Here is a 26,265-nt window from a genome sequence, read left to right as displayed (position 1 = left end):
GAGTTGAGCGAGGAAAGGGCTTACGATTTTGGCGCATTTTTTTAGGATAATGATTGGGATGTGATCAGGGCCGGTTGATTTTTTATTATTTCGGGAGAGGATGATGGATTCAATTGTTTGGGATGTGACGGCTTGTATTGGCAAGCAGTGGGTTGTTGTAGGTGCGGATGGTGGGATCGGGAATTGGGTGTAGATAGATGTCGTGGTGGTGAGGTTGTGGATGTGTTGGCGCACCGTGGTTTCTGTGGGTGGATCAGACAATTGTCGGGTGGTGTGGTGGGCGGCCAGGAAGCTGTTAGCAATCAGGTCGGCGTGGGCTTTGGGTGAGGTGTTGTGAGGGAGGACGCTGGCTGTGCAGGGTTTGGCTAGTCGAGGACAAGTACCACGGAGTTTATTGCACGTTTGCTGATTAAGCGAGATGTTCGCATGCTTCATAGCGTAGTGGTCAGCATATAGCGTTTGGATATGGGATTGGATGAGAGATGCGTGATTGGAGGAAGTTAAACTGGGGAGCGTATCTGTGTCGATGGAGTTGGCGTCTTAGGGTGGCTTTTTGCTTGATGAGGTCAAGGACATGGGGAGGCAGGGTGATTAGGCCCTGGTAGTTTAGTGGTCTGAGAGGAATGGTTTCGCTACAGGCTTTTTGTGTGAATTCCGTGAACTTTTCCATGGCTCCGTCGATTTCGGTAGGAGACGGATTGGGTGGGAGGTAGATAGTTGACAGTTTGTCAGCTAGGTTGTAGTTCAGGCGTTTCCAGTTGGGAAGGAATTTAGGCTGGGATTTGGAGAGGCGATCAGTGATATTGAAGTGGAGAACCACTCCGTCATGGTCGCTCAAGCCTGGAATGATGGGAAGGTCTTGGGGGGAGGTAGGCGTGCTGGAGTGGACGAGAAGGTGGTTGGCAATTCTCTCAGCAAAATGTAACTAGAGGCAGATGGACTACGCGGCTCATTGGCAACTTAGGTGGGTGGCTAAATCAGAAGCATGGTGAGACCAACTATTTCTTTATCCAGTTCTTAAGTGGACATGGAGGTTTTCAGCCTTACCTTGGAAAGATACGATTTTCGTATTGCGCGTTTTCCAATGGAGTTGTGGACGACGCCCATCACACATTTTTTTCTTGTGGAGAGGCGGATGGGATTCGTTAGCAGCTCTATTTAAACACAGGGGATCTCTCCAGACAATATTGTCCAGGAGAGTATCCGCCTTTTGGTGGGGAAGTAACTTCTGGATTATTTTTAACAAGAGGATAGGGCACTTGTTCTGCGGAGATGAACAGCTTCTGAGTCGTTCTGTCACGATGTTATATGCACTACTCCAGGGATTTGTCCGCTTTTGAACAGAGCTTCTCTCATATTCCGCTGGATGGTGGGCTTGAGGTTCCTGCGGGTTTCCCTATGGGGGATGAGCATCTTCTAGGCATCGATGCGTTACATGCTTTAAAGATGTTTTGTGGAGTGTGGAGGTGCCTGCTTTACGAGGCAGGTGCAGCCACACTTCATCCATTGTTTTTGAAGACCATGTTTGTGTTCTTTTGGATTTCAGCTTCCGGGGTGCGGGTCTCCTGCTGTAGCTCCGTCCTTTGTTCAGAGGTGATTGCCTGGTGGTCGCTGTACGTCAAGTCCTCGCTAACTTGGACTTGACAGGATATATCACTTGTCAAATCATGCTAGTGGGGGAGGTTCTTCTTTATTTCTGTGTTTGTAGATTCAATTGAAAATTATCTAATTTATCCGACGAAGATACGACATAAAAATTCATTTTCTCATTTTTTTTTTCTAGGTTAAATCGGCAGTTCCCAGATAAACGCAGTAAATAACGACTAGTAACCATTGGACTGATGTTAAAAATTGCCGATGATATGAGAAATCACAAGAGAGCAAAGATTGCAATCAAGCAGTTGACCATTTTGTATGTTCATCCCATCGGAGAAACGGCAAGGATAAATTAATTGGCAAGATCCAAGGAATTTAACTTCAAGGCAACCATGACAGTATCATCGAAAGATAATGATACAGATGTGATACTAATGCCACCACCATTACAGTTCACGATAAAAAGTCATTGTGGCGATTTACGTGAACAAAAAATCAGCCCCCGTCGTGTTATTTATAAAAAACATCGTCTACGAAATGGATCACGGAATTTATTACTAGATATATACTCACATACAGCAACTAGGATGAGCTATTGTGTTAATCTATATTATCTTATTACTACTCGAATCCTGCGAGCAAAACACAGGAGCTTAACACGACGAAAACTTATGTTCATTTTCTTAATTTTAATAAATCAAGTGATACAACCGTTGGGTATCTCGTCGACAAGTATTGCAGCTGAGGCTGCAACTGCAACTGGTAACTCGGTTGCTTTACGTATGGACGATTTATTTCAAAATGACGGTCATAATATCGGTGACGGCAGTAGTTCTAGTGATGAGGATAGCGATGGTATTCTGATTAGTTCAAATTTAAATAGTGATAGTTTAAATTCAAGTAACAATAAAACATTGTCACCCTTCTCATTGTCATCTTCGAATCTCGTAACGGCTGCTGCAATTGGTGATAATCCACCATCACCAGTTGTTATTAATGGTGGCAGTAATAGCAATGCAGGCGGTAGTAATAGTGGAATCGGTACCGGAGGTCATTATTTAGATAAAATCGATAATTTAGAACGTAGTGTCGCGGCGGTTCTTATAAAAGTTGCATACGGTACTACATCAACAACGAAACGAAGCATTCCAGATAATAGTTATGTGCCGAGTTTAACAACGATTGCAACACCACCTTTAACGACACTTCGGTGAGTACCAATATTTTTAATTATTCCTTTTATTTGTATATTTTTTTGTATTTATTATTTAATAATTCATCGGAGTTAAGATAACAACAGAGGAGTTAGTGGTTTAGCTTAGTAACATGGAAAACATACTATTTTACGTTGAATTGTTTAACATCTGTTCGCATGCAATACTCAGAGGTGTAAATAATGAACTGGACCCCTGCGTACAAAATTAATCACTGTCATTCATCATTTTTATTTAAACTACTGATTTTTTATTATATTTTTTGCATTTACTATATTTGGTATATAATTTTCACCTTGTCACCTTTACCATATTATTAATATCGCCTAAATGTTTTCTTCCCCTAAATGCTTTCATATAATTTCATTATTTTCCTTACAGCCTTACATTTGCTTCTACTAATTTCATTATATAACTTATTATTTACTTGCACTTGCTTATACCTGCTTTGATGCTTCTGTCAGACGAAGTTCTGTCAGATCAAGGCTTACATTTTTAAGGTTTCGTGTGAACCAGTTGACGTAAAATTTAGTGGGAAGCTTAGACTTGTGAACACGCACGAATATAGTAACCTCATCCTACATGGAGTTTACAGGGACGGGGAGTGCAGAAAATGATCACTCAAATCCTGGGCCCACTCTCAGAAACTACCTAATCCACAAAATCTGAAAAAAAAATCACGAAGCTGTCCATGTAGGACGTCTACGACTTCAAAAATTCTCTACGCCCTTATATCTGCTCAAATAAAGTCAACAATAATATTTTACCATATTTCCTGAAAATCGATAAATGAGAAGTTTGGTGCAAATCCTTCCCCTTCTGACAAAGTTATAGCAACTCAAAATTGTCTCTCTTGAGTAAATTTACTGCAACTGAAAACACTGAATGTCAATATCACAGTAAACTGAGTATTCTCACATGCAAAAATGCATATACATTACGGGCTACATGCAAATGGAACAATTCTGCACTCCGAGTATTCTTACAAAAAAAACCTGAAGCCCTGGACTTTTGCTTTTCGGTCCACTAACTTTGTAGACTATGACGCCGTGGAAAAGCCACCAAAATTTACAAAAAAAAAAGTCAAAAACGCACCAAAAATTTACTTTTCAAAATTTTTGAATAATCCTAGTTTGCGAACCGAGGTATGTGTGGTTGGAGAGACAAAGCCTCTGAGCACTCACTCAGACTCTAGTGGAATAGAATATCCCGAATTCGTTTATGTATCACAGGATTTCTGTCAGTAGATGTGATTGGGGCAATTTTTTAAAACTCGTAGACAGAAGATCAGTAATTTTTTTTCTTCCAAAAATGACATTTTGCCGTCCCCCTCATAGCACTCTGCTCTCCACTCCTGTAGCGAGGTCTAAACTGAGTGGAGAGCGCCGGTGACGTTATCTGTCCGCTGGCATTCGGATCATTCGAAATAAATTTCGAATGCCGCGCCACATCACTCCGCCCCCAGATGAAACCGAGGGGTTTCAGCGACCGAATCCGAAACTGTGTTCCCCTTGAAGCGAACGCGTCGTTGTTTAGGGGTGCCAGGGGGACCCCTAAACAATACGAGGGGAAGAAATGATCTCCCCGCTCGAGAATGCGGTACGGGCCTTCATAAGGAGGCTGCAGCGGCTTCCGGACGTGCGAACACGTGTCCAATTTCTTGGGCGCACAGACAGGTGCGGACGAGTGTTGGATGGGAGGAGTGGCCTTGATGCATCGGAGATTGTCTCTCAGCAGACGCGCCAACCCCAACTCTGTGAGGTCCGATCTCTTGAGTCTCGGTTTCGCTCCGTATACCAGCTCCACGGGGCTGGCAGCAACGGAATAGGACGAGAGGCAAGACTTGGGGTCCAGGACGGATCGTCGGGTGCCATAATGGCGGCTTTCAGCGTCCGGTGCCAACGTTCTAGCATCCCATTCGATTGCGGGTGGTATGCAGTAGTCCGCTAACGTTTAAATCCCAGGAGTTTGCCTAACTCCGATAAAATGGACTCAAATTGCATTCCCTGGTCAGTGATGACCACTGCAGGGACGCCAAAGCGAGGTATACACTCTCGACAGAGAGCTTCGGCACAAGATTGTGCCGTAATGTCTTTCAGAGGTATTGCCTCAGGCCACCGCGTAAACCGAGTCTCGCAAAGGCCCTACTATGTCGAGGTGTATTGTGTGGAACCGCTTGATAGTGCGGGAAAATGAGCCTACTTCTTTCCTTACATGCCTTGTAACTTTACACTTTTGGCATGCGATGCACTCTCTGGCCCAGGAATTGACATCCTTTTTCATAGAGAGCCAGAAGTATTTTTCGGTGACTAACCGATTTGTTGTCCTGTTGCCTGGATGCGCTAAGTCGTGAACCGCGTGGTACACTTCCTTGCGAAAGGTGGCCGGAATGTATGGCCGAGGTCCCTTTTCCGAGTCTTCGTAGCTGAGAGTGAAGTTCGAGCCGAAGATGGGCAACTCCCGGGGTTGGATTTGAGGCTCTGAAGTGCTGCGTCATGCTCCTGCGCCTTGGCAATAACCGAGAAGCCGAGTGAGGCGGGGATGTTAACCTCGGAGATACGAGACAAAGCGTCAGCAACTATGTTGTCCTTGCCCGACACGTGCTGGATGTTTGACGTAAACTGGCTTTTAAAGCTCGGATGTCGAAGCTGACGAGGGGACGCTTTGTCGGGCTTTTGAACACTGTGAACGGCCTGCCTTCTAGGGAGAAGTATGATGCTCAAATCCGCGGCGAGCAATGCACGATCGTAGGCACTGTAGTTCGGTTGAGCGGGGTTCAACTGCCTAGAGAAGAAGTTCAACGGCTGCCAGGCGTGACCTACTGCGATGTCAGAGACATCTACAAAAACGGCTAGAGGTGCATCTTGCAGAGGAAATACCATGAGTGTAGCTTCAGCCAGTTGCTGTTGGGATTTATTGAACGCGCGGGCAGCCTCTTCAGATGCTATCTGCTGCAGTTGTAGCACATCCGCATCAAAAATCTGATGTCTGATACGCTCATAGGCAGGGCACTCACATAGAAAATCTTCCGTGGATTCCGCTGAATGTCAGAATGCCCATAAAACTTCTGCAAGTCTTCCTGACTTTCGACAGGATAAACTTTGCAGTATGTTTGTTTGGCTCTAATAGGAATTGTTTGGTGTGTTTAGCAGCACTAAGGCTCAGCCACCTGTCATTATGGGAAGCTTGTTCCCAGTTTTTGATAGAAGCATTAGCCAATGCTGCTGACACTCCAATTGCTGGTTCCGGTCCAGGCATGGGGGAAACTGAACTCTCTTTTGGTAAGGCATCCGGGATTTCATTTCCCTCTACACCATAATGACCGGGTGCCCATAGTAGTTTCACTGTATTGAATCTAGGAGCCGAGTTCAATCGAGAAACCCAATTCAATCGAGAAACCTAGTTCAATCGATTTCTTTATTCCTGAATGATGTTTGAAGTGATGAAAGGATTTGACTATCTTGACATAATTATCGGTACAGATTGCGCTGTGCCTGCCCTTCAGCCGCTCGTCAATCATCCAGGTTGCCGCCCTTAGAATCGCATACATTTCAGCCTGAAAGATCATTGTATATTGTCTCAAGGGAAGAACCCACTTCTCATTTTTGTTCGAGAGGTGGACTCCTGCTCCAGAATCCTGTTCTGTTTTTAAGTCATCGGTGTAGCAGACTTCAGTATATCCTGACAGACTTCAGTGTATCCTGGTTCGCCCCAGGATCAGGATATCTTCAACTAAACAGATGTATTTATCTGAGAATCGGAAGGCATTGCGAAAACTAGATTCAGTTCTTCCAATGACTTCCAATGCTCTGTGCCCCCCACGTCCATTGTTTTCCCATAGATCTAATCGAATAAGTCTATGAACTACTCTCATTGCAATGCTCTGAATTGAGTAATCCATTCAGAGCTGCGCCGGATGCTGCGATCAGTGTGGATCTCATTGAGGTTACCAGAATGTCCTCACCTTCCGCCGAAAGTTCCGCTTCCTTGCGTCCGATTTCTCTGGACATCTCTACACTTAGTGGTGTAACAATGCCTATGTCCTCATTCAAGAAATTTCGTCTTCTTTCGCAGTGCCTTCCGTTGTCGTCGGCTGGGAGCTCTGCCAGTTGTGTCGACATCACCAGCTTCCGTTTCTTCTGCTTTTCCTGGTAGATGCGGAGGAGAAGGTTCTGATAGGCAGGCCTGTACTCCCTTTTTCTGTGCGGCTGAAATTTCCTTCTGCAGAGTCTTCCTCCTCTGTTTTTTAAAGAGTTAGGCAATAGTGTCATGACTTTTTGTCATCTTTCAGGCAAAAGATTTATCCTTTCTGTGAAAGAATTCTTGATTTTCTGACACAATCCCCGAGTGTAGTTTTTGAAGGTGAAGAAAGGCTTCAGTCTGTCTAAGGAGATCGTTCTGGGTCCGCCATCGACGTGCAAACCGAACGCATGCTCCCTACGCTTGAGGACCTCACAGAGACCCTCCGGCGGTTGCAGCAGCCTCCGAGTGGCGTCAGTCCTCACCAGAACATGGGTGCAGACTCAAGCTCTCCCAGTAGAAGAGAAGTAATTTTTGCGTTCTTCTTCTTCTTTTCCTTCAGCCTTTGTCCCGTTCCCAAGCGGGGTCGGCTCGTCGTGATCGGCTTCGGCATTTGGCTCTATCGAATGCCTGATCTGGGTAGAAGTAATTTTTGCGTTAATGTACTCAAATGGATTAAGGCCCCTGGAGTTGACGATATCCCAGTGGAGTTATTTATTGCTGGATTTTCAGTTATTACAAGTCTGCTAATTCCACTTGTATGAAAAACTTCGGGAATCCGAGACTTTTCTCAGACAGTGGAAAAAGGGGATGGGATGATAGTCAAAGATCCCAAAGAAGGGGAGCCGTTTTGAGTGTAAAGTTGATCCCTGCAATCGCAAATATAATAGCTAAAATAATCCTGAAACGCATCAAGAGAGCAGGTTGGTTTCTGCTTCGGATTCTCCTGCATTGACCCCATCAACACTCTATGGATCATTTTGAAACAGTGCACGGAGTTTAAATCTTCACTTCACCTGCTTTTTCGAAAAAGCTTTCGACAGCGTGAACAGGGAGTGTATCTGGAGTGCTCTACGCAGGAATGGCATCTAATAGCCATTACCACAGCCACATATGATGGCGAAAAATGTCACGTGTTGCACCGAGATAAAATCAGAGGGGTTTTAGGTCTAAACCAGGATCCGCCAGGGTTGGATCTCGTCATCGATATTATTTCTTCTTGTAATCGGGGGATGTTCTTGATACTGCCTTGTCCGGACGACGTGGAGGAGTTCAAGGGTTCATTTTTGCTTAAATACTTTGACTACTTTGATGGCCTCTGTCTCCTCTCTCACCGAGTCATGGACCTTGGCCAAATGGTTCTGGATTCGGAACAAGAGGCAAGTAGAGTTGTACTGAAGTTAAACACCAACAAAACAAAGGTTTTCTGTCTGATGGGTCTTCGCACTCTCCCTATCTGCATTAACGGGCAGAGCATCGAAGGCGTCGATCAATTCGTATAGCTAGGAAGCGTGGTTTCTGGCGACGGTGACACTGAACTGGATGTTGGCCAACGCATTAACAGCGCTAGATCCGCTTTCGCTGCCCTGTCTAAAATCTGGAAATTACTTCAACACCAAAATCGAGTAGAGATTGTTTTGTGCTAGTGTCCTTTCTGTGTTTTTATATGGAAAGTAAACTCCATTGTTGCCCAAAAGCTCCAAGCCTTCGTGAACACGTGTCTGCATCGTATAATCGGGATACGCTGGCCTGATACTATCTCAAACGAAGAACTTGCGCACGAGCCTGGCACTTATGTCATAGGAAGACGGAAAGGGCATTGCGGGCTAAGCCATGCAGTGGAGTTCACCCTTCCAAGATGGCCAACGAGTGGGTCGTCCCAAGAGCACTAGGTGCTGAACAGTATAGGAGGAGGGCGTGCGTCTCGTAAAGTCGTGGGGGGAGTTGAAACGTATTTCCGTATATTCGTGTGGGGTATCAAATGGAAGGTATCGATCAGTGCTTTCACAAGGAAGTTTCCGTTTTGACGTAAATTGAAGAATGTGTGAATGAGGTTCTGTGTATATACGCAAGAGAGAACGTTTCGTATTTAAGTTTTTTTTTTCGGTTTTTATGTGAATTCAAGAAAAAAAGGGAAAGGTGCCATCATGATTTGTAAGTTGGTTTTTGATTTCCTGCTATTTATGTTGCATGTTTGTTTGTTTGCGTCTGTTGTGTTGTAAAATTTATATGTTTGTGAAATGTTTAAATCTATTTCTGTCGAACTTGTAGGCTATATCCTTTCAGTATAATAAGTTCATTCATTTCATACACAGAGAATTATTCCAATCGAATTAATGGCTTAGCATGAATAAAACCTATTATACGTGTTGGGAAATATCCTTCAAGTTTTCATAGTCCTTAACCATTCTTCTCGTCCATTTTGACTAATTATCTTCAAAATATTTGCAGTTATTTGGAGAAATCACAACATCAACAACAAATCAATTTGCATCATCGTAATTACGAGCTGGACTTGGAACGCGATCATGCACTACCGACGTCCGCTCCGAATGCTGATATACTGAAAAGCAACAGTAATCCAACGTATCCTAATCCAAATCGTCATCATAATCATGATCGCGATCGTGATCGTCACAGGCATCTTGTTACAAATTCAACACCTCCACCGTCAAGTAAGAATTTCGGAAACACCAGGCTTATTTTCGTGTATAGTAATTCTGTTTGTGACTAAAACGATACTTCTTTTTTTTTCTTTTGCAGTTCATAATCTACAAAAGAAAGGACCGCCGACAAATCCAATGTACTCAATCGACATGCCATCATATTCCCCACCCGCAAGGTCATTTCTTACTCCTCCTCTACCGCCCGAGTATACGAATCCTTTTGCTGACAAGCCAACTTTACGTGGTACTAATAATGATGGTGGTATCTCTAACGTTGGCGGTGGTGGTGGTGGTGGCGGAACGTATATTAATCGACGTCCGATTCCACCACCAAGCCTAATGCCTGGACAAGAACGTATACCTCTACGACCGCCTGATCTAAATGGAGGCATCACGGGACAGTCAATAGATCACAGTAAATCGCAACCACCGACTGATGACATAGGAAGCACAGGTCAACGGAAAAAGGCCCTTAATACGCCATCAATAAAAGTTAATAATAAAGTTGATTCGCCAACTTTTGAAAAGAGTTCAGGTGTTGCGGCCAATCCTGGAGGCGCGGCGATATCGGACAGTGCTATACCGAACGAGGGGATTAACCCTACGAATGGTGGGGTTAACAATGGTGGGAGTGTCATACATTTTCAGGGAATTTCGCGGATTTTGTCCGGTTCCAATGGACGTAAAGAGGATATTCCTGAAGTCCTCTTGCGTACAGCTACAGTTCGTCCAAATAACTCCCCTCAGCAGTCCCCCATTAGCCATCAGCAAGCCGGAAACGGTCAAAATCCGAACATCAATCAAAGCAAAAATGGCAAAAGCACTGGTGATTCGGATGATAATCCCGTAGAAGTAGGGAATTCAGGTGCCAGTGAAGGCAAGGATCCCGGTGGTAATATTGCTAGCGATCGTAACAGAAAGAATAATAACGATAACCCAACTGAAGATGAAAACACTAGAGGCGATGATTATGATAATTTTGATATTTTTGTCGCTGCCGAACCACAGCCGAAAATTAAGATGAGTACGAAATCCACTGAAAATCCATATGGTGGGGAGAATGTTGGACCTGAAGGAGGATCGACACAAGTAGTCCATAATGTAGGAAACAATCATAAAAGTCTACTGCTGACGACGTCGACTCCGAGTGGCGGTAGTGGCGTGGGGAATGATAAGGATGCAAGTACAAAATCAACGGTAGGTTCAGCGGCTTCAGGAGGAGGAGGCGGAGGCGGCAACAGTTCCAGCGGAGGAGCAACATGGACCGTGGCATGGAACATACATGTTTACTTATCTGCAATTTTATTCACAATTCTAGCGGTTTATTCCATCTTTAAAATGATATTCTATGATAAGTTGACGCATCTTTTCAATCAATCATATTTCATTTGCATTCACCTGATACTGATCGTGATTTGTATGACTCGAATTTTTTACCTTTGCTATGACGCTTATAATATCCATTCATCTTTTCATCTGTTCGTCTCCGAGATACTTTTGAATTTACCAGCGACATTCCTCACAATCTCATTCTCTGTTTTGATATTATTTTTATTGATACGATCATTGAATCATAAGAACAATCGTTATTCTGCATTAATTCGGCCGTTAACCGTTGTTGTGGGGAGCAGCGTGCATGTGGGACTATGCATAACACTACATTATGTGGAGAGCTATACTACAGCTAACAATCAGCAGTTGTACTATCAGCAACAACTTTATCGCAGCAGTGGCGGCACAATGGCTGGTAGTGTCGGTCGACTGCCAACTGTCGGTACTGTAGGACACACTCACCATTCCCATCATCATCATCATCACCAGTTGCAAGTTCCACCCTCACCGCCACGTGTCTTATCGCTAATTTGCCAGATTATATATATTTTCGTTTGCCTTAGCCTCGGGCTGTTGTATCTGTATCTCTATCGAATTCTCAAGCGTGTACTGCGCAGCAAAAGCCAAAACTATATCCATGGCTATCAAAATCTTTCATATGCTATCCATATTACGATTGCAACTGCTTTGTTATTTGTTCTGCTTGCAGCACTTCAAATTTATGGCGCCCTGAGCATATCGACTACAAGACCCTTAATAACAGTTGCACTTGAAATTGATTGGCTCCAATGGGGCTATCAGTTTTCTTTGCGCTTAATTGAAATAGCGATTATTACGCTTATGTCCTGGGTAGCTGGACTGAAAACGGGAGGGAATTCTGGTGTCCTGCAGCGCGAGAAAGCTGCAGGCGGGGACACTCACAATGTTTCGGGTTTTGCATTGTTCCCATGCACATCGAGCTCCAGTCAGGAGCATTTTGAGACTGATTATCCAGCGGTTTGCAATGCAAACACCAATTTACATACGTATACTTTACGAACGGGTAAGCCCATCTACGATGACAACTTTGCGCTGAATTCTCTAACAGGAGGAGCAGCAGCAAATAGCTCTTCTTCAGGCGGAAGCGGTGGTGGGAGCTCGAATCAGTCAAATATAACACAACAACAACGTTTGCAACATGATTTCCAATTGCAAAACGCTGCACCCGGTGGTGATTTCGTCCGTTCCTATGAAACCAGCTCCCTTAGATCTGCCTCTCATCACTTTCATCACAACCATTCGCCTCATATACTAGATGCACAGAGCAGTGGTGGCAATGTGAATAGTTTTCTTTGTGACTCTCAAACCGATCATTATGAAAATCCCAATTTTGAATTAAGGCCAGCTACCTCAGCCAGCACTCGGCATCATCACCATCAGGACAATTGTTATTCAGAGCCATCGAATCCTTATGGAGCCAACAATGGTGGTGGTGATCCATCGATGCTTCCTCCAAATGCACCGGCATCTGGCTATGATTTTCAAGATTTTGAACGCCCAATTTTTGGCAATGCTGAAGGTCCGAGTGACCATCATCCGCGTCCGAACTCACGAAATGATTGTCATCTTCTGTCGAAATCGGCAAAGAGCCAAACCGGATCGACGCGAGATCGCTACCAACAGCAGCAGAATATTCTTGATCGGGCAAGCTACGAGAATCCTGAACGGCGTAGCACAAACTCAACTCATTCATGTGGGTCGGCTCGTAACTACCCTACTTACAATTCTTTCGAAAGGCGCAATGGGGGCGTGCGGAAGAGCGGAACCTTGAATAATATCGGGAATATAATGCATGGTGGCCAAATTGGAGGACGCAATAATAGTACATCATCTTCGTCCTCTTCTTCACATAGGCCGTCGGGGGTTCAAACCCTTAGTTCCACTCATAATAGAACTCAGAACAGTGCACGCAATGGGCCAACAAATAACGGGGCAAATATTGTTAAACAACAAACACCTACAAGCGGTACTGCTTTTTATCGCGGAAGTGACCGATCCCATCACCATCATCACCGGTCTTCCCTTGAACGTAGCAATAGTTCAGTCCTTCATCAGCCCCATCATCGGCAGCTCCATCAGCAACAGTATGCGATCCCATCGTCAGATGATGCTGATGATTTCTGTTGCCCCAATCCAGAGCGCGCTACTTTGATCAACAATTCATCCTCATCGGGTGGACTATCAGGATGTGGAGTACCCGGTGGTGTTGTTGGAAATTGTCCCGACAATAATCGTACCGGTGTTGGTTGTTTAACATTAACCACAAATGGTGGCAATTTAGCTGATGGAGTTAATGGTGGGAGTGTTGCTATTAGTGCTGGTAGCGGTGGTGGGGGTGGTGGTGCCACTTGTACGAGCACAAGTAGTAGCGGCGGTGATAGTGCAAACAGTGGTAGTATGCTTGTTGCTGAGCATGGATTTGTGCGATTTCGTGCCCTCGATGACATGAATAATGCACAAGGTGTGGGAATCCATAATGCATCCATACGGGCAACAACTGGCGGTAGTAATAGCCGTCATAAAGAGAAGCCACGCTGTTTCACCAATAATACGTAGTCAATAGTTCTTAAAGTAGGCCTATAACATGTTTTTTATTTTTTATCTTCTTGGGTTATATCTGGAAGCCCCTCAGCCCTCCCTCACCCCCCCATTTCCCTTGTGTCTTTATTTTTATCTATAGTAGGATCACACATTAGATATTGTCTGTGAAATTCTACTATGAATTAGAATGCGAACGAAACAATTAAATGACTAAAATAAGTATAATATTAAAAAAAATAATGAAATTAGAACTATAATGGTATATTTAATAGAATGAGCAAGATGCAGGCAGGACGCTCTTCAGTCTTTTTGCCTAAAAGAAATAATATTCGTCTCATTTCGATGGGACTGGCGCTTTTTTTTTTTTATTTTTATTGTTTATTCTTCTGTTATTGAATCAATCGACTTTCTCAAGCGTTTTGTAAATAAATTTCCGGATGCTTTATTCTCTAAATAGCTCTCTCCGTGTTCATTCATAAAAATCTTAAATTTTAAACGTTTATTTTCACCTCTAAGTCGCAATAAGTCTACTGCTGCTGGACAGAGCGAGGACCGAGATGTTTGTCCGTTTTTAAAATCTCGATCTCGTGCCCTGGGTTCAAATCCTGGCCTGGTCATGGATGTAGGATAGTACAATGGGTCTACTAAGGACTCCGGTGCTGGAATAATGATCCCCTTGTTTTAAAAATGCCTGCTGCTGAGAAAAGGGGCTGTCCGATAAATACTTAGCCTTCAAAAAACAAACGAGAATTTTTGAGAAATGGCGATTTATTCCTCAACATAGTCTCCTCTTTGCTCGATACACATGACCCAGCGTTGCTCCAATTTCTTTAGGCCGTCTGGAAAAAATTTTTCTCAAGGTCTGCAAAATAGGCCTGTGTTCCGGCGATGATCTATTCATTTGACTCATATTTCTGCCCGACAAGTAGCTTTTTAAAGCTGGAGAATAAAAAAAATCGCCCGGGGCTGAATTTCGGGTTTTTTTTTCTGCAATTCGGCGTTCAATCTGGCCATTAATTCGGCATAGTAAAGATCTTCTTTTTCTTCAGCCTTTGTCGCGTTCACAAGCGTGGCCGGGTCGTGATGATCGGTTTCGCCATTTGACTCTATCAAATGCCTGATTTGGATACAATCGCGAGGCTTTAAAATTCCCACCCAGCGTATCAAGCCACTGTTGTTTCGGCTGGCCTTTTGGTCGCTTACTAGCGAATTCGATGTTCAGACCAATGTTGGCAACTGAGTTCTCATTGGCGCAAATTACGTGACCATACCATCGAAGACGCCTTTCTCGCAGTTTTTCCACGAATCGCCTCCATTACTGAAGGACGTTATAGTCGGCCAACAGTCAGAACCATAGACGGCGACAGGACGGACGACATTGCCGTAAATTTTAGATCTAAGACCTTTGCTGATACGTCGATCATGAAAGTCCTGGGGGTTAATGTGAGTACCTGTCGTGTAGGCATAATCCCACGGTCCTTTTCGGACACGGATTGATTTTGGGATCACAATCAGAGCCCCACAATGACTGGCACAGCGGTACTGGTTTATATTGAGTGCAGGCTCAGCATTCATACCAGTGGATGCAAGGCCTATCTAACACCTCTGCCGCAATTAAGGGGTACGGCATCCGAGTTATACAGCGCAATTCCACGCTTGAGTTCCGAGAAGCTCTGCCCGCGATGTAGGCATAATTACAACCACCATGAAACTCCCACTAGGTTGCCAACCGCAAATCACCGGTCCGAGAACACATCCCCTAGGAATTCCTGTGGAGCATATGCTCTCAGAGGGCCATCCCGGCTCCCATGGTACCAAATAACCTCCGGTGAGGCTTTGTGGCAAGAGCCACTTCAGATGAGTCCGTTGCAGACTCGGGTTTGATCGCCCTCCTCGAGTACGTGGTGATATGTCGATCACAAATTACACCAGTTGTGGAACGCCACATCATCCAGGTTGCGTTAATGCATGAATCTTAACGCAGTTTACCATTGGTTGATAGCATTGACCTGAGGTATTTAAAACGCTCAGTTCTGGGCAGATCACTGCCGCTGACAGTGATTGTGTCTGTTTCATGGGGATCGATCGTCAAAAATTTATTCAGATTCAATCTGAGACCGTGTTGCATGGGGCGATTTTTTGACAAATGGTTCGAGATCATTTTTGCTATTAGACACTAGGAAAACATAGTAGAGATCACACCTTTTGAATGCCATAAAACTGTGGCCATCACTTTTTCGGCCGATGGGGCAGTCTTCGTCCTTTTCGGAGCACATTTACCGGGTGAAGTCCACCGTTTACATTGTTCCTTGGCCTGTGGGTACCAGTTGACCCATGTTTCGTCGACGGTTATGAAACGATGCAGAAATTCCCTTCGGATTGCGGTTAAACAGTGTCAAACGCTACTCTGAAGCGGTTTCACGCTTGCACTTGTTGTCCGGAGTGAGCAAGCGCGGCACCCATCGCGCCGACAGACTCCACAAAATTTCATGCCGGATTTGACTCATGAGGTCTTTTAGGATGTCTTAGCTCTCTCGTGCACCTTCAATCGGCGGTCGGTTACGGTTTGTTACTTTATTCTCTATGGTAGCCGTTCTCGGGACACCTGGGCGTGGCTCATTAAAACTCCACGTGCGACCGCGTTGCAACTCATTCAACGAATTTTTATCGGTTGCCATTGGAGGAGCAGAGTCACCTTATACAAAAACCAAGCGCTCTTTGATTTTGCTGTGCCAATTTGGTAGCCATTTTCGAGACACCTGGGCATGGCTTATCAAAGACCGACGTGCGACCACGTTGGAAATTGTTTAACCAATTTTTTTCGGTCGCCATTGAAGGAGAAGAGTCACAGTACATAAAATCCAAGCCCTCTTTGATTTCGCTGCACGATTTTCCTTCGAAAAACAAGAATCGAATCACCGATCGATATTAGTTTCAGCTATCTCGTGCTCCTGTATATGTCAATACGAGATCTTGGTTTTTTGTCACGTTATCCTCCATGGTAGACGTTCTCGGGACACCTGGGCGTGGCTCATCAGAACCCAACGTGCGACCGCGTTGTAACTCGTTAAATCAATTTTTTTTGGTCGTCATTGGAGGAGCAGAGTCACCTTACACAAAAACCAAGCGCTCTTTGATTTCGCTGCTCGATTTTGATAGCCGTTTTCGGGACTCCTGGGCGTGGCTCTGATATTGGTCTGAGCTATCTCGTGCCCCTGTATCTGTCAATACGAAATTCTGGATTTTTGACACGTTGGCTTCCATGGTAACCGCTTTCGGGACACCTGGACATGGCTCATCAAAAACCGGCGTGCGACCACGTTGCAACTCGTTAAACCAATGTTTTTCGGTCGCCATTGGAGGAGAAGAGTCACCTTACACAAAAACCAAGCGCTCTTTGGTTTTGCTGCGCGATTTTGGTAGCCGTTTTCGGGACACCTAGGCCTGGCTCATCAAAAACCGACGTACTATCACGTTGCAACTCGTTCAACCAATTTTTTTCGGTCGCCATTGGAGGAGAAGAGTCATCTTACACGACATCTAAGCGCTCCTTGATTTCGCTGCGCGATTTTCCTTCGAAAAACATGAATCACCGACCGATATTGGTCTCAGCTATTTCGTGCCCCTGTATCTGTCAACACGAAATCCCGGATTTTTGACACGTTACCCTCCATGGTAGCTGTTTTCGGGACACCTAGGCGTGGCTCATCAAAAATCGACGTGCGATCACGTTGCAACTCGTTAAAGCAATTTTTTTCGGTCGTCATTGGAGGAGCAGAGTCATCTTACATACAAACCAAGCTCTCTTTGGTTTCGCTGCGCGATTTTGGTAGCCGTTTTCGGGACACCTGGGTAAAACTAAACGCTTTTTGGTTTCGCTGTGGGATTTTCCGTCCTTGGTATTTTTCTAAAATCTGTGGACACGCCCGTCGATTAAAACAAAAAACTACGAGCCCAATTTGGCTGGAATTTTGACATTGTGCGTCTACATTCTCGTACGCGCCAACAGTCGGTAAGGCTAAGTACTTATCGGACCGCCCTCATAATTGAATGCTTATCCCTATAAAGGATTTTCACCTCTGAAAGTAATTTTTATAATATTTTCCTAAATTAACTTTGTACAGCTGCAAAGTATCTCTGACTTGTGCATTGTTATTAGCGCTCTGAAATAAAAAAGATTGTATCATTTCAATATACAACTAACCGTGATAATAGGGAGTTTGTACTTAACCTGGTAGCTATTCCAACGATACGTACATTGTGGTGGAAACTGGAGTTTTAACGTTCGATACGGTTGCCATAAATGGTCTTGATTAAGACGGATTATTTCCATGATTCTGATTGAGGTAAATTTTTTTTTGAGGAGGTTTTTTCTTACCAGGGTGCATTTTTTTTTCTATGCTACGTAGCGTTTCCAGTTGAAATTACTTTATCGACGAACAATGTACATTATTTGTTAAAACAAAAACAAGACTGATTATTTTACTGTTTGATCTTCTTTTATGTAACAAATGCTCACGAGATTATTTTTTCCCATTCTCAAAATACGATCATTAACAAATGAAATGATTTTCATCTATTCTAATCCGTCCTTTTTTTTTTTATTTTTATTATAATATTATCTATCATACGCGGTAGATATTACATCACATCATTTCTTTTGTAGAATACATCACGCTCTCTATCTCGTTTTTTTTTTCTCTCTGTTTAAATGCTTTTGAACTATCTTAAATCATTATTGTACCCAAAAAAATAAGGAATGCAAATCGGAATAATATAATTCTTTCCCCAAAAATTAGAAAGAGGGACCGCTCAATTTACTAAGCAGAAAAGAGATAACTCAGTAATGGTTTTAGATAATTTAAAGATGCGCCGCGATCAAACTATTTGGGTTTATATGACGATCAAATATCTATATATACATGTAATTTTCGCACTTCTAAAGCCGTGTTTCCTTTCCATGGGTTGTTTCCATTTCCCCCCTAGAATACTTAATATTATTAACAATTATGGGTTGAATTTATTAGGTACTTTCTCAATCTGTATACAGTATTATGTCAAACAGTATTCCCCTTCCATTGGAGTTTCTTTTCTTTATTTTTTATTTTTATTTTTTTAATTCCAAGATCAGTAGAAATGAAAGGAACATGTTAGAATTTAGACAGAAAACAACACTTAAAAGTCTAACACAAAACACGATCTTTCAAACAAGAAAACAAAACTGATTTTTCTGTAAATATTATATATGATGTTTAAATGTAAGCTTAAAACAAATTAATATTAAATTTTATTTAAGAATGTTTCTAATATGTGAAATTTAAATTAAAAGAAAATACGCATGTTTAGATTTAGAATATTTCTAAGATGAAAAATGATAAAAAAAAAAATATCTTAAAAATTAAAGATTGTCGCCTTTTTACAAAATAAGATTCAAATTCGATAATATAGTAAAACAAAAGTAAAGCAAAAAGAACAAAAAAAAAACTAAAAACGGGAAAGTGGAACATACCAAGGTCGTCACTGTTTCGAATTTCCATAATAAGTGAGAGAAAAGATATTCAGAATTTTTGATATTTACGATATTTCCAAATGGCATTTTTATTTATTTATTTTTTTTCCTTTCTGCGATATCATCATCGCTCTTTCGGCATTAATATATTTTTAACCATAATTGGAAATAGTTGTTTCACTTCGAATGAAGAGTATTCTCATAAAATCATTGCTTCGGCTCCCATTCGTTTCCAAACTGCCGGTTCCTAATTTTTTTTTGAGCTCCAGGTACAATTGATGGTATTTAATCTATTAACCATTCTAATTCTGATCTCTTATCCAATATATCACTGGATAAGAAAGAGCATTGCAGATTTAGTTCAAACGTATCACTTCTGCTTTGTTTTTTATTTCTCTCCCCCATTAGGAGCCATTGCCACTCCCCAATCTCTCTTTACTCTTCTATTTCCATCTGATTATCAATGATCGATTGGAAAATTTACTTTTCATTTTATGAAAAAAAGAATAAAAAAAAAATGGAAATTCGTCAAGGTACAAAAGATCGCATTATGGATATTAAAATCACATTAAATAGAAGAACAATTACAAAAAGAAAGAAAAAAATAAAACAAAATCTGAGAAAAATAACATAACAAATATATTATGAAAAGCATTACTATCATTATTATTAAAAAAAAAAACGAGATGAATTTAACTATGATGAAGAAGCATATATGAAATATAATGAAATAAAAATAATTTTAAAAAATTGATAATTTATGTCCAAGATTTATTTCAATTTATTTTCAGTTGTGTGTGTGTGATGATTGATTATATTTTATAGTAGGAGGTGGTCGAAGGTGAAGGGCATCCACATCTACAGCTGCTATGCTCCACCCAGCGCTACACTCGTCGACTATGAGCGGATGCTTGCTGCTCTTCTTTTGGATGCAAGAGGACGTTGGCCGATCATAATAGGAGGCGATTTCAATGCGTGGGCTCTTGAATGGGGCAGGGGACGTGTTCTCCTCGAAGCATTCGCGGAGCTGGACGTGGTACTGGCGAATGTTGGGTCTTCGTACACTTTCCGGGGAAGGGGCCTGGGGTCTATAGTGAACCTAACATCCGTGAGTGCCACTTTAGCCAGTAGAATCGCTTGGTATGTCAGTGAGGACTATACTCACAGCGACCACCAGGCAATCTGCATAGAGGATCAAGGGCGGATCGAGCTCGAAAAAGAGTTTTCGCAAAATGCCGGGTGGTATGCTTGGCTGGACAGTGAAAGCGTTCCAGGGGGGACACGTTTTCCGCGGTGCTCAAATCCGACATATCCCTGAATGGTACGGCTGGAGAGAAAGCCACCCAGATCATTCGATGGGTGACGGAAGCGATTGCTCCCCAGTAGGCAACCCAACTACTGGTGGAACAACGAAATCGCAAGTTTGCGAGCCGCATGTTTTCGGGCAAGGAGGCTTTGCCAGAGGCTCAGGGGAAAACCCGCTGGCAACGGTCGAGAGGAGGCAAACAAGCAATTGCGTGGCCGCCTAAAGGAAGCCATTCGGAGGAGCAAAAAGAACTGCTTCAAACAGCTGTGCGGCCATGCCGACATAAACCCTTGGGGCGAGGCTTACAGAGTGGTGATGAAAAGGCTGCGGAAATCACCCCAGGTGACCTGTCAGCGCCTCCTGAAACAGATTGTTACCACTCTGTTCCCTCACCACGAAAATAGGGGAAGGCAAATTTTGGTCCAGCCAAATGACGGCATAATACCGCCTGTAACTGTGGAGGAGCTGCGGGAAATATGTGGTAGGTTCGGTGACAGCAAGGCCCCAGGTTTGGATGGCATCCCCAATCGAGCTTTGAAACTGGCAGTGAAGACTTGGCCCGACCTTTTCGCCAACACCTTCGAGGCGTGCCTAAAAGAAGGAATATTCCCTGCCCAGTGGAAAAAGCAAAAGTTGGTGTTGCTTCCGAAGCCTGGCAAGCAACCTGGAAACCCAGCGTCGTATCGTCCTATTTGCCTGTTGGATACAATGGGGAAGATGATGGAGAGAGTCATCTACAACAGACTCCTGCCCATCGTCGAAGCCAGCAATGGTTTGTCGGAACGCCAGATTGGTTTCCGACGCGCCCACTCTACGGTGGACGCAATTGGCATGGTGGTAAACCTGGCAAAAGATGCACTGATTTCTGGCGGCTGCTGTGCCGTGGTGGCGTTGGATGTGAAAAACGCATTCAACTCGGCCAACTGGAATAGAATTAAACGGGCGTTGGCTGACATAGGTGTCCCCGGATACTTAGCGAATTTGGTGGAAAACTACCTCTCAGAGAGGACTCTCTAGTACGGGACGGATGAGGGCCCCAAAGAGTACATTGTCACAGCCGGGGTACCACAGGGATCGGTACTTGGTCCCCTGTTGTGGAATATCATGTATAATGGGGTGCTTGTTCTTCCCGTCCCAGAGGGGACTACGATTGTCGGCTTTGCTGATGACCTATCTGTGGTTGTTGCAACAAAACACCCAGAAGATGTGGAGGTTTACGCAACGGAAACAGTGAGAGCGGTAAAGTCCTGGCTAGAAAAGGCCGGGCTGGCCTTGGCGGACGCGAAAACAGAAGCGGTCTTGATAACGAAACGCAGGAAAAATAACACTGTAAAAGTGGAGGTCGGTGGACATACGGTCGTATCAAAGCCGGCTATCAAATACCTGGGGGTAATAATTGACACCAAATTGAGTTTTAGGGAGCACCTAGAGTATGCATGCCAAAAGGCAGCCAGTGCCACCACGGGACTTGCAAAAATGTTGCCAAATATTGGTGGACCGAAACATTGCCGGAGGTTGGTGCTAGCCGGAGTGGTGCGCTCCATCCTGCTCTACTCGTCGCCTGTGTGGGCAGAGGCGCTTGCAAACTCTCAGAGACGGAAGCAGATGAACTCGGTTTACCGGCGGATGGCTTTGAGGGTTTGCAGTGCTTTTAGAACCACATCAGATGAGGCAGTATTAGTGGTGGCAGACATGATCCCGGTTGACATTCTGGCCAAAGAAATGAGTGTCCTGTACAATGCAAGACATTTGGAGGGGCATGCACAGCGTAGAAATGCGGCAATGTCAGAGTCGCTTGATCTCTGACAACGCAGATGGGACGAATCTGCGAAAGGTCGGTGGACGCACAGGCTCATTCCCAACATTAGGGTGTGGCTTGAGCGAAAACATGGGGATACCAACTACCACATTACCCAGTTCCTCACGGGACACGGTGGTTGCTACAGGCAGTATCTGCACCGCTTTGGGTTGAATGATTTTCCGAACTGTCCCAGGTGCGATGGCATACCGGAAGATTCAGGAGCATGTGATGTTTCACTGCCCACACACCAGTGTGTACAATTTTTACCCGCCGAAACCGATCTCTCCCTTTCCCCCCGTGCCCCGCGAAACCACCGTCAGATATTACATTACGGGGCGGAATCAGCTCACTCTAGCTTCGTCACCTTTCTTCTATACGCGGCGTACGTGTTCGCGCTTTTCTCCTCTCCTCTGTCTTTCGCAGTTTGTTCTGAATATATGCGACCATGGAATAGAGGACATTCCAATCCTCTTAACGTGCTAATATTCTCACCACCAGTTTGCTCCTTTCTTCCACAAATTTTGGGCAGTGGAAGAATACATGCTCTGGATCCTCTGGGACTCCATCGCAATTTGGACAGTCGGGTGAGGTGTCCAATTTAAACCATCTTGAAGGCAGAGTGTACCCTCAAAGAAAATTGCCTGGTGATCGCTGTGGGTGTAGCGTTCGCTGACGCACCAGGACATACCACGCGCCAGCGAAGGGCTGACAAACGTCAGGTCTACAACCGAGCCTGACCCCCCTTTCTGGAAGGTGTTTACAGCACCTTCGTTAGCCAAAACTATGTCCATCTGCGCGAAAGCTTCTATTAAACTGCGCCCCCTAGCATTCGATTCTCTGCTACACCACTCTAGGGCCCAAGCATTGAAATCACCAGCAATCACCTTTGGACTTCGTCCCCTTGCGTCGAGAACAAGATTATCAAGCATTTGCTCGAATTCAGACGTGATCCATATGCCACCGTGACGGTTTTTATATGGTTCACTTATGATGGCAATTTCCATCTCAGATTCGAACGTGGTCTGCTCAAGTAAATCCTGAGCGACCCTGCAATGATTGAGGTTTATTTGAATAAACCTCATTTTCTCATTGCAGTGAGCGCCTTCCTAAATTCCGGACATTTACCACTTCCGACAAAATGCCGGTGATCCTGTCCCTGTTTTACTTCGCACAATAGGCATTTGGGGTCCCTATTGCTCTCTGGCAATATGGCCTTTCTCCCCACACCTTCTGCATCGATCGGACAGATCAATGCTGCTGGTGCATGCCTTCGCGAAGTGTCCAAACATGAGGCATTTAAAGCACCTCTTTGGTGAACTCTGTTCTCTTAAACGGCAGACAACCCATCCAATCCGAACTTTTCCGGCAGCCAACAACATCTGCGCTGCCTCCGCTGGTACTCGAATTGTGGCCGTTTGAGTACCGCCATAGGCTTTTCGTAAACTTACAACAGACTCCTCTGTAAGTTCTTCCAACTTGAATTGCGCCTTCAGAGCAGTACAAATTTCTGCTTTTGATGTTATTTCATCGAGATCCTTACATTGTATGTAGATCTCATGTTTTTGGGCACGCACTGCGGCATTCTCCCCAAGTGAGTCCTTCATCCGAGTGCGAAAGTCATCAGCCTTGCCCACGCTGGATCTTTTCAGCTCGAACATGAGATCCCCTTTCTGGGTTCTTCGGATTCGATTCACATTTCCGCTCAGATCTTTTAGGTCGGGATCCGCTTTGACCTTTCTGAGTATCTCCGCGTAGGACAGATTGCCCTTATTGGAGATAACAATCGCATCTGGACGGGTTCGCAATTTTGCTTTTCCTTTCGCTTTTTTGCTCGTAACCTTAGTCCATCCATCCGTTCGTCTTGGGCTCCGCAACGCTGGTCGACTTTTCTACATTCGCTGTACGCTTTCCTTCTTCAGAGCTATTAGTGCTGGTTTTCAGAGTTTCCTGTCCGCCTTTTTTTCTCTTAGGTGCCTGCTGATTATTTGAAGGATCCCCCTCTTTTTCACGTACTCGCTTATTTCACTGGGATTCGATGGTAGTACGGTTAGGTGTCACTTGGGTCGCTTGTGACACTGTTGGTGCAGCGGGGTTCGGCGTATCCTTAGTATTCTTTTCCTCCATCTGCGATCTATTATAGAGGACTCTAATGGCCCTCACCATATTCTTTATGGCTTGGTGCACGTTGTGCTTGTCCTTGATGAACTCGGACAGCTCAACTATTTTTGCCCCAAGCTGGGTGAAGGGTAATTCCTCCGGATCGGGACTCCGCTCCTTATAAGCCCCGACAGGGTTACTCCTTTTATACGATGTTTCACTTTTGCCAGTTATTGATCTTGTCTGTACTTTATCCTTCATCGCCTTTAGCATTGGTGGAGATCTCAAAGTTGATGAGCTTCTTTTGAATGGATCCTTATCTTGTTGCTGGAGCACCTCTTGCTGTCGCGCATCTTGAACATATGCGGTGGGTGTTGTTACAGTTTTTATCGTCCAACGATCCATCTTAAGTTCATCCTTGGTTGTTCTTGCTACTGGTGTTCTCGGTAAGGTCGTACTTCGCTTGAATACTTCCTTCTCCAGATCCAAATCACTTGTAATTTAAACCATCTAAGGCAGTCCTGAAGGCAGAGTGTACCCTCATGTAGACTGCAGGTTGTTAGTGTTAACTGACATCCGCAACGCCTCCCTTGAAAGTGGGGTCGCATAGAGCATTATTTGGGGCCACCACCCTGGTATAGCGTGGCTCTCCCACGTTCGGTATCATCCTCGCTAAGGCCACACTTGCAGTGGATGATTTGTCGCAAAGGTACTGCACGTGCTGTCTAAAGCTGAGCTTCCTGTCTGTCACCATTCCCAAGTATTTGATGGTCCGCTTGGAAATGATATGATTTCCCATTCTAATATAGGCGTAATTTCTCTTCCGGCGCTTAGAGATGAGGACCGTTCCTATCCTATGTCTAGCCAACCCTTGATAGCTCTGATTGCTTTGCTTGACTATATTCAGCATCATCGAGATGCTTTGCGACAACAACCAGCCCTATATCGCCAGCATAACCCACCATCGTGGCTTCCTCTGGAACCAGAAGATTAGGAACATCGTTGTACATAATGTTCCACAGCAGTGACCCCAATACGAAGTCCTGTGGGACACCCGCCGAGACAGTATACTCCTGGGATCCGTGATCAGTGTCATATGAGAGCCTCTTTTTAGGTAAATAACTATCGACGATAGCAGCAAGATGGGCGGGAATACCAATCTTCGCTAGGAATTTCCCCATTAGATTCCAGTGAATCGAACTGAATGCATTTTTCACGTCTAAAGGTACTTTCACGCAATATTTGCTGCTACTACCCTTTTCGTGTATTGCTTCTTCGGCCAAGCCCGTAACTAATTTGATGACATCAATGGTTTATCTGGCTTTACGGAAATCATACTGCCGATCGGAAAGGCCGCCTTGGCTCTCCAAAGCAGGGAGTAATCTATTATAGATTACCCGCTCTAACTTTTTCCCCACAGTGTCCAGAAATCATATGGGTCTGTATGAGGATGGAGGTTTACCAGGCTTAGGAGTATTACCAACTTCTGCCGCTTTTATGCCGCTGGAAATATCCCCTCGAATATGCACGCTTCGAACATGCCCGGAATGGATTTCACGGCAAACATAAGGGCCTTATTCGGTACTCTGCCTAGGCTCGGGGCTTTATTGTCTTCTATTCTACCGCAGATCTCCAGTAGCTCATCTCTGGTGACTGGCGGAATTGCCGTCACATTTACAGGTGGCTGGAATCTGTCGGCGCCCTCCTCTTTCTGGGGGAATAACCGCTGAATGATTTTCAGCAAGAGGGTAGAACACGGAGATGAACGGCCTCTGAATGGTCCTATCTTGATTCTATAAGTACTCCTTCGTGAGTTTACATCCGCTTCTGAGCAGAGCTCCTCTTGTTCCGCTGGATGGCGAGCTTAAGGATTTTGCGGGCCGCCTTATAGGTGCACTCTTTTTGTCCCTGATCGACTGTACCTATCGTCCTCTGAGCCGCTCTTCTACCTACCGCCCACTGAGCACCTTGTTGGCAGGCTGATCGTAGTAGTTTGGTCTTCTACTGGGGAATGAGCACCTCCTAAGCATGGGCGCGTTCCATGCTTTGGCGATACGTTGGCCCACATGGACGGCTATTTCCGTAGAGGCGCCTCCTTCATCAAATTGATCTAAACACACCTTTTCATTGCAGTCAGCGCCTTC

General features: G+C 44.5%; 1 protein-coding gene across 1 annotated transcript in view; it reads left to right on the top strand.

Annotated features, from left to right (window-relative positions):
• The window catches only part of LOC119660858, a 33,915-nt gene extending 19,313 nt beyond the window's left edge, over nucleotides 1-14,602 (top strand). The window contains exons 3-5 of the mRNA XM_038069753.1: nucleotides 1,784-2,806; nucleotides 9,282-9,505; nucleotides 9,594-14,602. Of these exons, the coding sequence (XP_037925681.1) occupies nucleotides 1,989-2,806; nucleotides 9,282-9,505; nucleotides 9,594-13,423 (4,872 nt within the window). The 5' untranslated portion in view covers nucleotides 1,784-1,988 and the 3' untranslated portion in view covers nucleotides 13,424-14,602. The remainder of the gene's footprint in view (nucleotides 1-1,783; nucleotides 2,807-9,281; nucleotides 9,506-9,593) is intronic.
• The last annotated feature ends 11,663 nt before the right edge of the window (nucleotides 14,603-26,265 follow it).

Source organism: Hermetia illucens, chromosome 7 (genome assembly GCF_905115235.1).
Source record: "Hermetia illucens chromosome 7, iHerIll2.2.curated.20191125, whole genome shotgun sequence".
Lineage (NCBI taxonomy): Eukaryota > Metazoa > Arthropoda > Insecta > Diptera > Stratiomyidae > Hermetia > Hermetia illucens.
The sequence above is the reverse complement of the archived record's forward strand: the minus strand, read 5'-3'. Positions and strand labels throughout refer to the sequence as shown.